Genomic DNA, 16,231 nt, shown 5'->3' with positions numbered 1-16,231 from the left:
AATATTTTATAAAGAACCCAAATATGTTAAATAGTGTTTCAAACATTAAGTAAACCAAAGCTCATGATCATATTAATTTAACTCGATTATTTATTTTATTATAAATAGATTCAACTTTTTATTTTATTTTTCCTGCCTGCTGTAAATATTTCATTTTTTTTTCAATTAACTTAAATAAATGGGTTTAAATTTTCAAAACCGGGCTCAAAACTTTGAATGTATATTATATATAATTTAGCTCAAACATAAAGGTACATACTATCACTATAATATGTTATTTCTATATTTGAAGGGCGATGCCAGTACTGATGATGACGATGACGATGTACCTTTAATATCACGAGCAAGCACTTCAAATACTGATAACTTTCAAAACAGTTCTGCTGAAAATTCTGAAATTAGTTCTACTGAGAACTCAAAAAATGAATCTGCTGAAGATTCAAATAACATTCCAGTCGAGGAATCGAAAAACAACGCTGCTGAAAACTTGGAGAACATTACTGCTGAAAACTCTGAGAAAAATTCTGCCAAGAGCTCTTCGGACAGCCTTGCAGAAGGATCTAAGAGTATGAGTCTTTCCCAAAATGCTATTAACATCGAACCACAGATTGCCGGGGTAAAATAAACACATGAATATTAAATCTTCGTTAAATCATTAATTATTTGTCTTATTTTCGTTTGTATTCACAGTGCTCAAATGACAGACGAGCGAGTGTTCAATCTAATCCGAGGAGGAGAGAGCATATATTAAAACACTTTGTCCGTAAGAAAAATAAATATCTGAGAACCATTCCACGCGAACCGCTTCCGCCACGTGTAATGACACTAGCAGAAAGCCGAGAATTTTTCCCGAATAATCCCCATACGTGGCTATGTGATGGAAAACTATTGAGGCTTTTGGATCCCGAAGATCCTACCAACTACGAAATTTTTCAAGTAAATTCCTATCTAGTTACTTTTATATACAATATACCTATAAAATAACTACTTGTGTTCTGGTATACACCTATTAAGTTATGTAATTAGGATGTTTGCATCGAATACTACACTAATATTGATGATCGTATTGAGTCGTCGCCGGATTTTTAATAATTATGTGCTATGTATTATGTAAAATAATAAACATTGAATAAACTACTGTTTTGGCTATCTACACGTATTTAACTGTAATCGGTTGGTGTATTTGCAGGAACAATGGAAAAGAGGTCAGCCAGTGATGGTCAGTGACGTGGGTCAAAGGTTAAATCCGGAACTGTGGAGTCCTAATTCGTTTATTCGCGACTTCGGTGAATTTACCAACGATTTGATTGACTGTGCGACTGGTTTCCTAGTCGAGGGTAAGACAATGAAACAGTTTTGGGATGGTTTTGAGGACGAAAGCAAGCGACTTAAGGGTTTGGATGGTAAACAAATGTTGTTGAAACTAAAAGACTGGCCAGTTGGCACTGATTTTGCGGATACCTTACCGGAAAGGTAACTATTTTCTTAGCTAACGTTCAATGTATCTCCGGTTGTTTTTATTTCATGAATAGTAAAACGAATTTAATGTATTTAGCGTTTTCCGATACAGATTTGATGATTTAATGAGAGTATTGCCATTAAAAGAATATACTCTGCGTGACGGAAGTCTTAATCTGGCAGCTAGATTACCGGCATGTTTTGTGCGACCAGATCTTGGACCAAAAATGTACTCAGCTTACGGGAACATTGGAAATCGTGATTCCGGCAAACAATTTATGAGTACAACTAATCTACATTTAGACGTATCGGATGCAGTTAATGTAATGGTGTATGTGGCTATTTCGCACAAAAGTGAGAATCAAAACGACGAAGCTGATCATGAATGGCACGTAAAGGGTAAGTTATGTTATCAATAATATTTAAGTGCAAATTTAAATTTATATTTTCCATTTGATATATAATTTATTTTTGTCTTGCTGCAATAAATAATTGTTTAAATAAAATCTTTCATAATTGTGTTAAACCATTTTTATCAAATTTTTGACATTTTAGCTGGGGATCTATCTGAAATTCATAAGGCGCTTATTTATCACGCTTGATAGTCTTATCAGTTGTTCTAGTGACAGTTCATATTTTATAGTAACGATCATGATGAATATGTGAATAGTATAAGCTATAATATAATTATTTTCTTAGAAATTAAAAGTTATGTCCGTGATACAATTTCTTTTCCAAAGTGGAAAAGTTTCTTTGTCTATATTCCATTCATATTATTATAATTTGATTGTTATATTTCAGAAATTACATAATTTAAAGTGTTAAAAATATGTTTTCGTGACTTGAATACATTTTATATACTTGAGTTAATTTCCGTGTTTCATATATTTTATTTAAGTTGATTTTTCTTTTTACGTTTAAGTACTAACATAATTTTTTCTATAGACATTTTTTTTTATAAAATTATTTTAATTATAATAAATTTTAATCTATAGTCTATGGGTCGTGTGTATGATTAGTTTACGAATGTATTTTAAGTTTGATCTTACAGTACATCAATGAGTTCAGTCAATTCATAAGTCTATGTTATGGATGTTTCAGAAGCGTATCGGGCGATTGACGAGGCTGGCTGTGACATGGCAAGTAGAAGACGGGCCCGTGAGTCCAAAGAGTTGCCGGGTGCGGTGTGGCACATTTATCATGCTAAGGACGCAGACTCGATACGTGACCTGTTGAACAAAGTGAGCGCGGAACGCGGTGAACCATTGGAACCCAACCACGACCCCATCCACGACCAATCATCATACTTGGACGCAGATCTCAGGGCGCGGTTGTTGACTGAATACGGTGTTCAGGGTTATGCGGTGGTACAGTGTCTAGGTGATGCCATATTTATCCCGGCCGGAGCCCCGCACCAGGTACAACAAGTATTATTATACAACAACAACAACAATAATAAAAACCCATCATTTAATTTATAATCAACATAATATTATTGTTGCAATTATTCAATAAACCTACCACATAATTTAAATACAATGTCTTATTTTAAACTTTATTCTACATTTCTAAGTACGTTATGCGTCTTCGACATTTGTTCGTCGACACACAATAATATATTATGTTGTATTATAAACATGATATTTATTTACACTTTTACTTGACTAATGTGATTGTGTGTCGTCCACAGGTGAGAAATCTGCACAGCTGCATCAAGGTAGCCGGTGACTTTGTATCGCCTGAAAACGTGTCTCAGTGTTTTCGGCTAATGAACGAGTTCCGAGATTTGTCCAACAGCCACAGTAACCACGAGGATAAGCTACAGATCAAGAATATCATGTTCCACGCGGTCAAGGACTCGATTTCGGTATTATTGCACGAACATTTGGAAGTACCGCAGGAACAACAAGAACCGGAACCGGAACCAGAAGAGGAGGTGGAGAAGTAAATTTGTATTGATTATTATTTCTGTCAATGGTAATTTATTATTATTTAATTTTGACCTTAATTATTTTTTCTCATTGTTATTTTATATTATATTAATTTGTAAATAATCTATAAACGACATTTAATTTTATCCCGTTATATATTACTATTTTTAATATGGTATATTATATAAATTAATAATAGTTAAAAACTAATTTTTTCATATAAATATATACACAATATATATTTATATTTTATTACAAGAAAACAAAACGTTACATAGATATTATTTTGGCTCTCACAAGAGTACTACAAAAAGGGTTTTTTCATTAAATTATATTTTTGTTTTTTTTTTTTTTTTTGTTTTTTTTTGTGATATGACACTTCTTGTGTCTAAACTTTAAGTTATTATTTTTATTTGTATTATTATTTTCTATCTTTGATTTTGTTAACATCATATTTTAGTAATGTTCATTATTAAAACGATATTATGTCATTTGGAAAAAAATACACAAAACAAACAAGTAACAGTACAATTTATACAAGATATGTCGATTTTAACAATATATTATTTTTTTTTTACGTTACTATTCATATATTATTTTTATTATTATCGTACATTATAATATTTTTCCCCAAACCATAAAAACATTGCATGCAATTATATTTTTTCCAATCTCCTATACTTATGATAATTATATAATAATTTTGTATTATGTTCGTTACTCTCAGTTTATTATCTTTTGCCATTCATTCCTTTCATCATAAACATTATACCAATATTAATAATTGGACGCATTTAATTTCGATTTTAAATTCTGTTTTCTTTATTATGTTTTTATTTGACTTGTAATACAATCGCCCTTATTAATTAGATATCTAGTATAATATCTATATCATTTTTGCATGTCGATTATTTATAATATTATAATTTTATTATTTTGGTATTTATGAAGTAAACCTATGACCTATCACATTATTTACACACAATATTTATTATAATATTATAGTGTTTGAGCAACACTGTTGACATTAGTTTGTTATCTTCCGTTTAGGTTTAAGCATTGATTATATATTATTATAAATTAATAATGTAATATAATCAATGGTTCTAGGTTTAATTTGTGTGTTATATGTTAGGTTAATATACGCTCGTGGATCGAACGCGTTTTGTTTTACCTACACGACTTTACTTCAAAAGCACAGAAATATTTTTAAATATTCAATAATAATATCTGAAAACCGTGAACGGTTATGGCTATAGTATTCCATGTCGACAGGTCGTCAAGGTAATCCGCGTACGCTTCAACGGATTTGTTTCATCCGTAATCTGACATCTCATTAACTATACATATACTATACAATTATTTAACGTCTACTCAAAACATCTCGTTTAATTTTTGACTTAAAATAAAATTACCGATTGAATCGTTTCTCCAGTTTGAATCCCAATTAATTTGATTAGGCAAACGATTTGTCCGTTATTCAATATCACCGGTGGACCATCGGTTTGATCCAATTTACGCGCAACTTAGGTCATTATAATAAAATTGTCGTGATCAAATAGACGCGAGTCGGTATGTTTGTTTTTAGCGTAACTATTAAATTTATTTTATTATTTACTGTTATTGCTTTCCACCCGTGCCCTGCGCCCGTTGAACAAAATCAATGTGTGTGTATAATTGTTATAAATAATTAATAAATTTCCTATAAATTATTGCCGATCGTTGTATTATTAATAATGAATGTTTAAAGCACAAACATCTTATATTCTCATGGTATACCTCCTAATATAGGTATGCTCGCTTTTTTGTTTTTTTTTTTCGTTTTTTCCGTTCCTAAATATTACACCTTGTCTGTTCTATTATAGCATAAAACGTTAAATGAAAAATTAGAAAACAATCCGAGGTTTCAAAATTAAGACATAATTTTTTTCCTCGTCGAATAAATGCTTAAAACGTGAGTCGAAGATAAAAAATTAAAGTTCAGAATGTCGGTTTCAATATTATACGGTTTACTTCTGCGCAGCTGCATGTGTTTCTTGATCGTCAGTGTTTAATAGGCACATGTAATATTATATTGCATTACAATGATCTTATGACTTGCACAACTAACGTTATATTATTTATTACGAGTATAATATCATACAATATTATAGAATGTTATCCGTGTGCGATTGCCGAGAAAATATTTGCCGTGTCAGATATCGTTTGAACGATAATAATTATAATTTTTCGTAATAAGATCGCAAAAATAAAAGGACGCAGACACTTTGAAAACTGTATTATGAAAATATCAAGGATGAATTTTAGCTGTCGCTCGTCGACCTTTCTCAATCTTTTGTTACTTACTGTGCACAACATACGTAATGATTTAATGTATAAGTGCGTGTTTACCTACTGATTTCAAGGGTTCTTACTGTTCTTAGTTATCGTTATGTACTGATTTTGTCAGTCCCTAATTTTAGGTACCTATTGTTATATTAGTTACCAGCTATCTAAAAAATTAAAAATTATTTTCCTAACAAAAAATAAAAATTGCATTGAATGTTTTCTATGATATAGGAATTCTATGTTTTTGATGTTATACTAATTGAATTTAATGTGTTGTGATTTTTTTTTTTCATAATTATGGACATGATGTTTGATGAAAACCTACTTAATATGTGTTAATTTTGTGTTTTTACTACTAGTTTATTAAGATTATACTACTGAAGTTGTTCTAGGAACTTTAAACGTCACATCGTGACGCTCAATCGCGTTAATTACTGTAATTTATGTTTAATCGTAATTGATGTATTTTGGATTATATAAGTTATATATTATTATAAATGGAACGCTTTTATTATTATATGTTTATATATCATATTTATATACTTAAGCCACCTATATTATAAGTTATCGATTTCGAACGCATAATCAGCAATTATGAAAAAATATTATAGAGATACCTATACCTATATATGTGCCTATATACGATTTTTGTTTAATATAGGTAATATTCAATTCCTTCATAACGTAATGATTATATGTATCAAACTATACTTAATCATTGATAGTAAGCACTCAATTGTAAAACCTAAAGCCCGGCGGTTGAAATATCTAACCTCAGAATTTTTTTTTTTATTTTGATTAGGGGATCGTGGGTGGTACTGACTCTCGTCATTTCACCCCCGACCACAATAATTTATTTCAGGAAAAAAAACTATAACTAGGGAAATTATAATTTCAGTCTGCTAGGGAGTACATTGGTTAGGTACATTTGGCCCCTACTCCTCTTTTTTTTTGCCTTCGGCATATATATATATATATTATATACTTAACTAATACGTTTTTACATTTTCCTTCTTCCCTCTTCTAAATGTCAATGTTGATGTGTCGTTGCCTTTCGCGTACTTCCTCTTCCTTCTTCTTCAGGGTCGCCATTATGAAGTTAGTAATATTTTCCCACTTTGCCTTCGAATTCACCAAGCCCTCCTCAATATTTTCTGGGGTTAAGTCTTAACCAACCGTAATTTCTGTGTATCTTCGTTGTGAGTGAAAAGCGACACACACAACCAATGTGTGCTCAACGTCATCATTGCGATCCCCACAGAACACACGCTGGAGATGCTAATTTTCAAAATCTGTGGAGGTAGGAGGAAAAGCATCCATGCCCTATGAGCGCTTGCGTCAAATGAAAATTTACCAAGTCATTCTTTTTTTAGTACTATCTTTTGATATTTGGTATTATTGTATTAACCGGTATTATGTCCATCCTCCGTTATCAGTTTGATCCCATCTCGATTACCCTAACCTAACCTGTATCAGTCCGTCTTCCGCTCCTACTCTCTCTTCTGTTAGCCTAACATACTTAACGAACCTCATCCCAATTAAACGGCTTGAGACATAGAAAAATAATAATAATATTTTATCACATTTCCACTGTCCACTGAATCACGTGCACTTTTACAGTTTTACCTAATTTTAGATCAACATAATATCATTACCTACCTATCATGTAATTAATCTTTAGTTGAGATATCATAACAAAAACCCTATGTGACTTACGAATTTCCACCAACGTAGCGTAAAACTCAAATTTAAACAAAATTACATATCGAATGTCTAGAACTTTCGATTGCCATTGGCCCTTGGTCCCGCGAGAATATATACATAACATATATATATATAAATCGTTTTTCACGTAACTGATTTTTTCCACAGAGTAATTTAATAATAAATAATAATAGATAGGTAAGCTATTAAATATGGGTGTACGTATAATAAAATAAGCGTGTGGGGTTTCTCAACCAAAAGATTTATGTGAGAAATTATTTGTTATTACTTCTTTTAAAACTTTACCGTGTGTCACATAATTTATTTATTTTTTTTTCGTCAGCAAGCATTTTCCATACTATGATATTATTATACTAATATAGATATATATTAGTATATCTACTCGTAATTGTTAAAGATTTGTAATTTTTTTTAAATGCATTTTATTAAACCAGTCGAATATTTAATTGCAACTATACCTAATTGGATAATCAAAATTATACCCTTCAAATTTCAAACATTCTATGATACGTTAAACAACAACTTTATACACATATCATGACATTTTATCATGTTATATTTGTGATTTCAAGTCGGTGTTTACGTATTAAGACATAACATATTACGATAACTATTTTTGTTTTCGATTAAGCAGTGTCATACAAAATACTACACAGTGGGTATTCGTATACTGACACATAATATATTGTTATATTAAAAAAAATATATTGTACGTTTTGGTGTGCTTTTCTGGTTGATTATATATTATATACCAGCTTTATATATTAAATTATGTTGTTTGGTGTTGAAAAATCAAATAAATCTTGTTTTATTTGATAAAATGTATTTTTTAATTTTCCTTTGTTGTGTTGTATACCTTACCTATGAATTATGATATGTTAATATCTTATATTATACTATTAAGTATAAGTGGTTATATTAATCACCCCCATTTTAAACATAGTTATTTTATGCCATTTAAGTTATGTGCTTTAACAATACAAACTATACTTTTTTTCGAAAACTACCCTTTTTATTTTAAATTGATAACCACACAGTTTTTTTGAAAATGTATATCCAATTGAATCAAAATTCGATCCAGTAGTGTCTGAAGTTATTTACCGTGTGCCCACTATCAGTGTCGGCCTGGCAAGAGCCACGGGGCCGCAAACGCGTTCGTGGCCCCCGGCCGTATTTGTGTCGAGGCCTCGAGGGGTCCTTATAATATTATGAAATATATGAATATTGAATATTATTAATCATTATATATTATATGAGTACTAAAATTGGTCATATATGACATACTAGAATTAATGAAGTACTGTAAGTACTGTATAAATAAAATAATAATACCTAAGCAACAAGATAATCTGATTAGGTATCAAGTACGTTTTTTAATTGGTTTAAAATCAGTAGGTATAGGTATTATTATAATTATCGATGTGTAATTTGTATTCTGTATTATACTCGAAAACCAAAAATTAATGTATTATTTTCTATATTCGTTCGTGGTAATAATAATGCTGTACAGTAGATTCTTAATATTATGTCGAACGTCGCTTTCTCGAATTTTTCGTTTTCTCGAATTACTTTGAATTCCCCTTGAAACTAATATTACACTTTATAGTGTCTTGCTCTCGATAACTCGATATAAAATTAATCGTTTTTCGTTATCTCGAGTTCACAAATAATATTTTAATTACGGTTAAAACAGGGATTGTGCAGTATATTCAGTATTAGCGATTGTGATTTATCGCGTTGGTACCTACTGGTACCTAGTCACGTTTCTAGTCTTTCGTTTTTTTTTTTTTTTGTAGTTCGTTAGTAGTGAAATGGAAAAGAAGCGTAAATTAAATGTTCTTTCAATTGCGGACAAAGTTCTTCGGACAGTTAGTTGAAAAAGGTGATCGTAAAAAAATGTGGAATCGCTAATGAGTTCAATATACCACCAAATAAATTATCGTCAATTATTAAACAGAAAGAGAAAATAATGAAGTTCAACTTAGGAAATATGAAAAAAAATGAGGATGACTCCTTATTTGGACATTGATAAATGTTTGCTAAAATGGTTTACTCAATGTCGAGATAAAGACATACCATTTAATATGAATGTGTCTAATGTCTAAATTAAGAATATTAATTACTGAATTATATAATTACATGTAGGTACACATCTTTTTTGTATGTATGATAAAATGTTGGGTGGGTAGACTTTTTAAATTGTTGGAAGATAATTTGAAACTTCGTGGTCTATTACTTGAAGATATTGTGGCATGTTCTTTTGATGGATCACCTAACACGAAGGGAATATATCATGGCTTACAAGTATATTTAAAAAAAGTCAATCCAGATATTGTATATACTCACTGTAGGTATAGGCCATGTTTTAAATTTGGTAATGAGCGAGTCTACAAATAATTTACAGTAGGTAGAAGATTTATTTGGGTTAATTGAACAATCAGCAGTGTTTTTAACCGATTCTCATAAACGAATGACAACATTGATGAGTGTTACAGGAGAAAAACATTCTGCACATGGAAAACTCTATCGTTTACAAAAGATTGGTACCACTAGGTGGTGGAGCAAAGAAAAAGCTCCGTTTTCTATCATGGATTTACAAATAATTGAAGATAACAATGAAGTTGAAAATAGTAAGTTTGTTACTTTATTAGAATTTTTAGTTGCAGTCTGCAAAGGTAACTTTAATGTTCAGAATAATTGCATTGCAAAATCTTTAATAAATAATTGGTCAAAATTCGAAACAATATTAATTACTAATTTTTTGCTTGATATTTATGCAGTAACAAGTCCTGTATCAGTTTATTTGCAAACTAAATCTATTAACTATTTACAAGCTTGGAATATGATTGAAACTTTACAAAAGAAAATTGAAAAAAAAGAATGAAGATAACATTAACTCTTTGTATAAAAAATGCAAATCCATGGCTGAAAAATTAATTTATTTTTTGATGAAAAAGACCTGATAGATATTCAAGAAGATTTTCCTATTAAGAGGACACTATACTCGCATGCGTTGTCTCCGTCTTACAAATACGTAAAATGGCAAAACTATTTCACGCGGGAAAGAACCTAGAAAGCTATTAGTTACAACTAAGAAACGAAATTTTCACCACATAAAAATGAGAATTTTGTCTGTGCAATATCATTTTTATTTTTCGGTATCAGAACTACAAAAAAAGTTATTCATGCTTAAAAAACACAAAATTAATGTATTATGAAACAATAAGAATTTTTTTTTGTATAAGTGATTCTATATTTCTATTTACTTAAATAGTGAAACTAGCAGTTACTTTTACAGAAACGCAGTTTTGCCAACATTGCGGCCGGTGGCCCTTGACGACCACGCTAGCCTGGTTAACCATATCGGTTACCAGACGGCGGGAAATTAAAATTGTCAGAGGGATCGAACAGAAACTGTATGGTCCACGGATAGTTTGGTAAATTTCAAAACGGACTCCCATATAAATTAGTTAGAGGCCCCTGCTGGTCTAGCCTGCTATGGTAGAGAATTTTTATTCGATAAATAATTCATTTTGAAACATATTCATATACTTTTTTTTTAACTAAAAAAATTAACTAGATAAAATTGAATGAACGTGTAATGTGGAAATAATGAGGCCTTTTAGAGTAGCTATTTATGAAACCGTTAAAAACAAACCACACATTTTGAGCGGAGTGAAAGAAAGTATTGATCTTACAATGGATATTATGTTTTTTTCCTATCTGTTATCACCTTTTAGGGAAGTAAATATGATTCAGTTTTCAACAGCGGAATTTTTTCTGGTAAGACTTGTATTTTTGAGGGTCAAAACTTAAAAGTGAGAAAACTCTCATTAGTATAATACTAATAGTATTCAAATACTTCAGGAAATACAAAAAATAATAAAAGAAAGGAAAATTAAGAATTTTTACGCGAAACCATTTTTCGACAAAATCAACTTTGTTTTTTTAATACAACTCGAAAACGAATTATAACCAATTTTGTTATTAACTTGTTTACATAATAAAAATTAATTGGAAATAATAATTTAACACTACAATTAGGTACAGTATAACACTGCATTTATCATCTTTATCTTTAAGGATAGTTTTCAAGCTCAGTTAACAATTAGGTAGGTACCTAACTACCTACAAATGTATATTTATAATAATATCAAAATATAATTTATTTTAAGAATTTTCATTTTTCGTCCACGGGAAATGGACCATAGAAGAATAATTTATGGCTATTTGTATATTCCATAGGACGTAGGTAATATTGAAAAAAATTATTTTCAAAAATGATTAAGTGTCCTTCGCTTAACGGATATAGGTTAGGTTAATATACACGAAGTTCAACGTAAGAATTCATATAAATGGAAATGGTGACTATTTTAACGGCAGATGCTCCGAAGTGAAACCATGAACCTTGAAGCGAATTAACTAAAAAAGTAAAATATATTATTTACCTCCATAAAATATTCCATAATTTATTTATTTATTTTTTTAATTAATTTTTTATGGAGTAACATGTGATATTCTTATCAATCGCATATCCTCTTGCCGGACTTATGTTCCTAGGCGGTAGGCACAGATATAGATAATAATTTATTATCTATATCTGTGGCGGCAGGCAACGAATGGATCTTCGCAGGAAAAAAATGTTTGTGTCCGTATATAATATTGCCTACATTTCGCCCCTTTTGTGCAGCTATCAAAATGTGATAACATAATTTTCATTATAAATTATATTATATTTTATTATAATTAGATTTAATGGTTTTATATATTGCTAAATTGAAATTCAAATAGTTAAATAAATTTAATATAATACACAATTTGAATAAAAACACGATATTCACTTACGGTCGTCATTTAAAAGCTACCATTCAACAATTAAGAAATTCATTTTTTTTAACGCTATAAGAATGATCGTCATATAAATGAACATTTAAAATATTTTAATGAAGAAACGTGGTTGTTTTTCATTTTCATTTTTTGTTTTTTGTTTTTTTGATGTTAATTGTATTCATATCCTCAGTTTGCATAGGTTTTGATTAGTTTGTAAGTGATTCACTATTTTTATTGCAATGTTTTAAAATATGTTTTAGCTGATAGAGAAAAATTGGCAAGTAGCAATATTATTTTATATAATACTATAGTACCATCTATTATACTGGTTCTTATTCAAAGAGTATTAAATGATGTTCAAGATTCTGTGAAAGGAACAACATAGTAACGCTTACACTACGAGTGTTCAATTATAGGCCAAAAAGTTAATAAAATGTATTTATAATCTAATTTTGTATTTGAAAAACTGGACGACAAGATGATTTTGTATTTAAAAAAAAAAAAAAATACAAAATATAGCCTAATTATAACATTTCTATTATATTTTCGCTTGAAGTATTCGCAACGAATTGTGTATTATTAAATTTATTTAACTATTAATGCATTTAACTATTTTAATTTGAAATTAGCAATATATAAAATCATTAAATCTAATTATAATAAAATATAGTATTATAATTTATAATGAAAATGATGTTTTCACATTTTGATAGCTGCAAAAAAGGGGCTAAATATAGGCAATATTATATACGGACACAAAAAAATTTTCCTGCGAAGATCCATTCGTGGCAGGCACCGTGTTATCAGTTTTATGGACTGCTGATAACGCGTTGCCTCTTTTTCAATTTTTATAGTTTTTTCTTTACCGGTTCACCGTCATCATTACTCACGCAATTTTTTTTTCTGAATTGCGATTATTTACTACTCCGTTCCCGTCCTTTCTATTGTAAATATATTTCACTTTATCTCAGAAAAAAAAAATGAATTCTAAACTATTATTCTTGAGCTCAAAAATTATTTTTAGGAATCAAAGTAGAACGTTCACTGCCTCTTACGCAAAATTCACCAAAGGCAATGATGAAACGGGTACTAAAAAATCACCTTTTTTAATTTTTAATTAATTCTAGATAGTGTTCAAAAAATGTATACTTTTCATGAATTCTTTGCTTTATACAAGGGCTGCTATTATACTTATGAAAATCAATGAATTGTGATATTGTTTTAAATGTATTATTTATTCGAACATTTATTAATATTAGGTGATCTTTCCTTTAAAAAATGTTTGTTTCATTGTATCCAATGTATCAAATTCTTAAGTACCTATATATAAAACACTATAATTTATTATATAATAAAATTATAGAACTCCCTACACAAATATGTTAACGTCAACTAAAATGTAATCAATATTGTTAAGCTAAGATATTCATGAATTTAAAATTAAAAACTTCTAAGGTATATAGGTTAATAATATTATAGCAGTATTTCAGTGATATACCTATCTATAAAGGTGTCAAAATACCTTGAAATGCTATGTAATTGTTATCTAACCACGACCCCTCACACATAATTAGAATATAAAATATGTATAATAACATTTTAAAAATAAAGAAATTAATTTTAATATATTTTTTTACACCTATATGAAAAATAGCGATTTACAATCTGTACATATAATGGAACAATAACCAAATTTAATATTTAATATAAAATCAAATATGGCATGAATGCCACAATTAAGGGAATGCACATGCGTAATATTTTTGTGTACTTGGTAGTTAGAGTAGTTAGACCAATATGTCTCTTATACAATTAACAACAAATTAGTAACCTATACAATTAGTGTTTTAGATTGAGTGGGTGGGTTTTATTTGTAACAGATATTAGGACTAGTAGTTTTTTATATTTTTAGGGTATTACTGATTTGTTGAATGTTGGTGAAGACTGTGACTTATGAAAGAGTAGCATTATTCAATGAAATAACAATGCAGTTGCTCGGTGTAATTGAACATTTAGTAAACCTTACTTAGTGGCTAAGGCTAGGTGTCACTAGACCACTAAGTTGCAGAGCCACAGTGTAGATTTTGAACATGCAATTCATAAATACAATCATTTTGAAGAACAAAGAAATAAAATATATGTAATATAACCTACTAAATATATGAGATTGGAATGGACATTACCACAGCACTCCGAGATACATATTTACGAGCATATTTAGCTTTAAAATGTCAAGGTAAAAAAATTGTAATATGTATGATCATGAATAGTAAATTTATTAAATCTTTACTTGTCATGTGTATGTCATAAAATTATAAAAAGTAACTATAAAATCGTATTATATATCTAATAAAATAAAATATGATTTTGTTTAGATTAATAAACATATTTAATGTAAGTACTAGAAAATAATTAAAATAATATTTTTATAATGGTTTTTCAGGTATTTTTATTTTAGGATTTCCTAATCCATTGGATTTAGCTACTGGTATTGAAAAAAAAGAAATGCCCTTGCGTCTAGCTGGAAATGATGTAAGTTTATTTAAACATTTAGTTAACTAATAATTTTTTTTTACAATGGCATACCTAGAATTTATGATTGTCAATGAGGGGGTGGGGGTGGAGACAAACCAAAAATTTCATGTTTGTCTATTCACATAAATTACAAATTACTTTTATCACATTTAAAAATTCACCATTAATTTATGTATTGTTTCTATTTTTAAAAGCAAATAAAATATCACACATTAAGTGAAGGTAGTCAATTGATTTATTTATCAATAACATTGTCAAAAACATTTTTTTTTTTTTTAAGGTATTACAAATAGAATACATGTATGAGTCTTTCTTCTCTATTAATCAATTTGGTTTCAAAAAGAATGTCTACAGAACTGAACTTCTTATGATACATTATATTTAAAAGATATTGAAACCAATTTCAAAATAATGGTATTTTTCTTAGATATGCAAAAAGATTTCAATTATCTTTATCATTAATTATTTCTTAAAAAATTATATGTTAGATATTTGGGATACCTCATAATCTGTTGAATTAATTTAACCAAGATCTTTTTAGTATGGAAATCATAGTTTTTTTGTATAAAAATCCATTCAACTTTTATCAAACATACATTATTTTTTCTTAATCCATCATGACTCGCATATATAATCTAAACACCGCTACTCTTAGTGGAGCAAATTGTTTACCGTATATATTTTATCATAAAAGTAATAATTTAAGGACAAATAAATTTACAATAATATAATATGATTGTTATTGCTTCAATCAATAAATTGTTTATTACTAAAGTTTAATCAATGGTATATGAGAATAGTTTATATGTATATATTCTTTTAAATAATATATTGAATTTAATTAAAAAAATAAATATCATTCTATCAATTTAGTATACAAATTATTGTACCAAATTACTGTTAAATTTTTTTTAATTAATTAATTTTTTATTTTATAAATCATAAATATTATTAAGTTTAATAATATCTTTAGATATAATCTATGTCGTTTCTACAATACCAATATCTTATATAATTCTTTTATAGGATCCATACAATTTGAAAGCTATAAAACATGGCGTTGGTACCTATGATAAACCCACTTTAGTACCATCTGCCTTTGGAGCAAGAATTATTGGCTGTGTATGTGAAGAAGATGCATCTTATGTCAAATGGATGTGACTACATTCAGGAGAACCAAAACGTTACTGTGGTCATTGGTATAAATTAGTTTTCAAGGAAGCACTTGTTTAAAAATACATGTTTGTTAACAAACATAATATGTTTAGTCCTGTTCCAAATGAAATATTTTTTGTCTGTTAAATTGTTTTGTTATTAAAAGTCTATCTTTGGAATCAGTAACATTTAATTATTATAAAATTGTTTAGCTTATGTAAGGCTCATGAAAAATAAAATGTTAAAACTATATATTTTAGAATTTTAAG

At 28.8% G+C, this 16,231-nt stretch overlaps 2 protein-coding genes across 4 annotated transcripts in view; both read left to right on the top strand.

The window, feature by feature from the left end:
• The window catches only part of LOC107171901 (uncharacterized), a 75,337-nt gene extending 67,449 nt beyond the window's left edge, over positions 1-7,888 (top strand). For 2 of the 3 annotated variants that reach the window (XM_015522193.2, XM_015522323.2), the window contains 6 exons: positions 293-616; positions 691-936; positions 1,190-1,473; positions 1,556-1,857; positions 2,560-2,876; positions 3,149-7,888. In XM_015522193.2, coding sequence (XP_015377679.2) covers positions 293-616; positions 691-936; positions 1,190-1,473; positions 1,556-1,857; positions 2,560-2,876; positions 3,149-3,406 — 1,731 coding nt within the window. In that variant the 3' untranslated portion in view covers positions 3,407-7,888. The remainder of the gene's footprint in view (positions 1-292; positions 617-690; positions 937-1,189; positions 1,474-1,555; positions 1,858-2,559; positions 2,877-3,148) is intronic. The other variant, XM_015522263.2, reaches the window with a different exon arrangement.
• Positions 7,889-13,097: 5,209 nt separating this feature from the next.
• Positions 13,098-16,199, top strand: LOC107171289 (cytochrome c oxidase subunit 5B, mitochondrial-like). Its single transcript, XM_015521557.2, has 3 exons — positions 13,098-13,358; positions 14,716-14,804; positions 15,834-16,199. The coding sequence occupies exons 1-3, from the start codon at positions 13,253-13,255 to the stop codon at positions 15,966-15,968; spliced, it is 330 nt and encodes a 109-aa protein (XP_015377043.1). The 5' UTR covers positions 13,098-13,252; the 3' UTR covers positions 15,969-16,199.
• Positions 16,200-16,231: the final 32 nt, after the last annotated feature.

Source organism: Diuraphis noxia, unplaced genomic scaffold (assembly GCF_037042655.1).
Source record: "Diuraphis noxia isolate RWA-SAM2 unplaced genomic scaffold, SU_Dnox_SAM2 contig0001, whole genome shotgun sequence".
Lineage (NCBI taxonomy): Eukaryota > Metazoa > Arthropoda > Insecta > Hemiptera > Aphididae > Diuraphis > Diuraphis noxia.
This window is presented reverse-complemented; position numbering and strand designations above follow the sequence as displayed.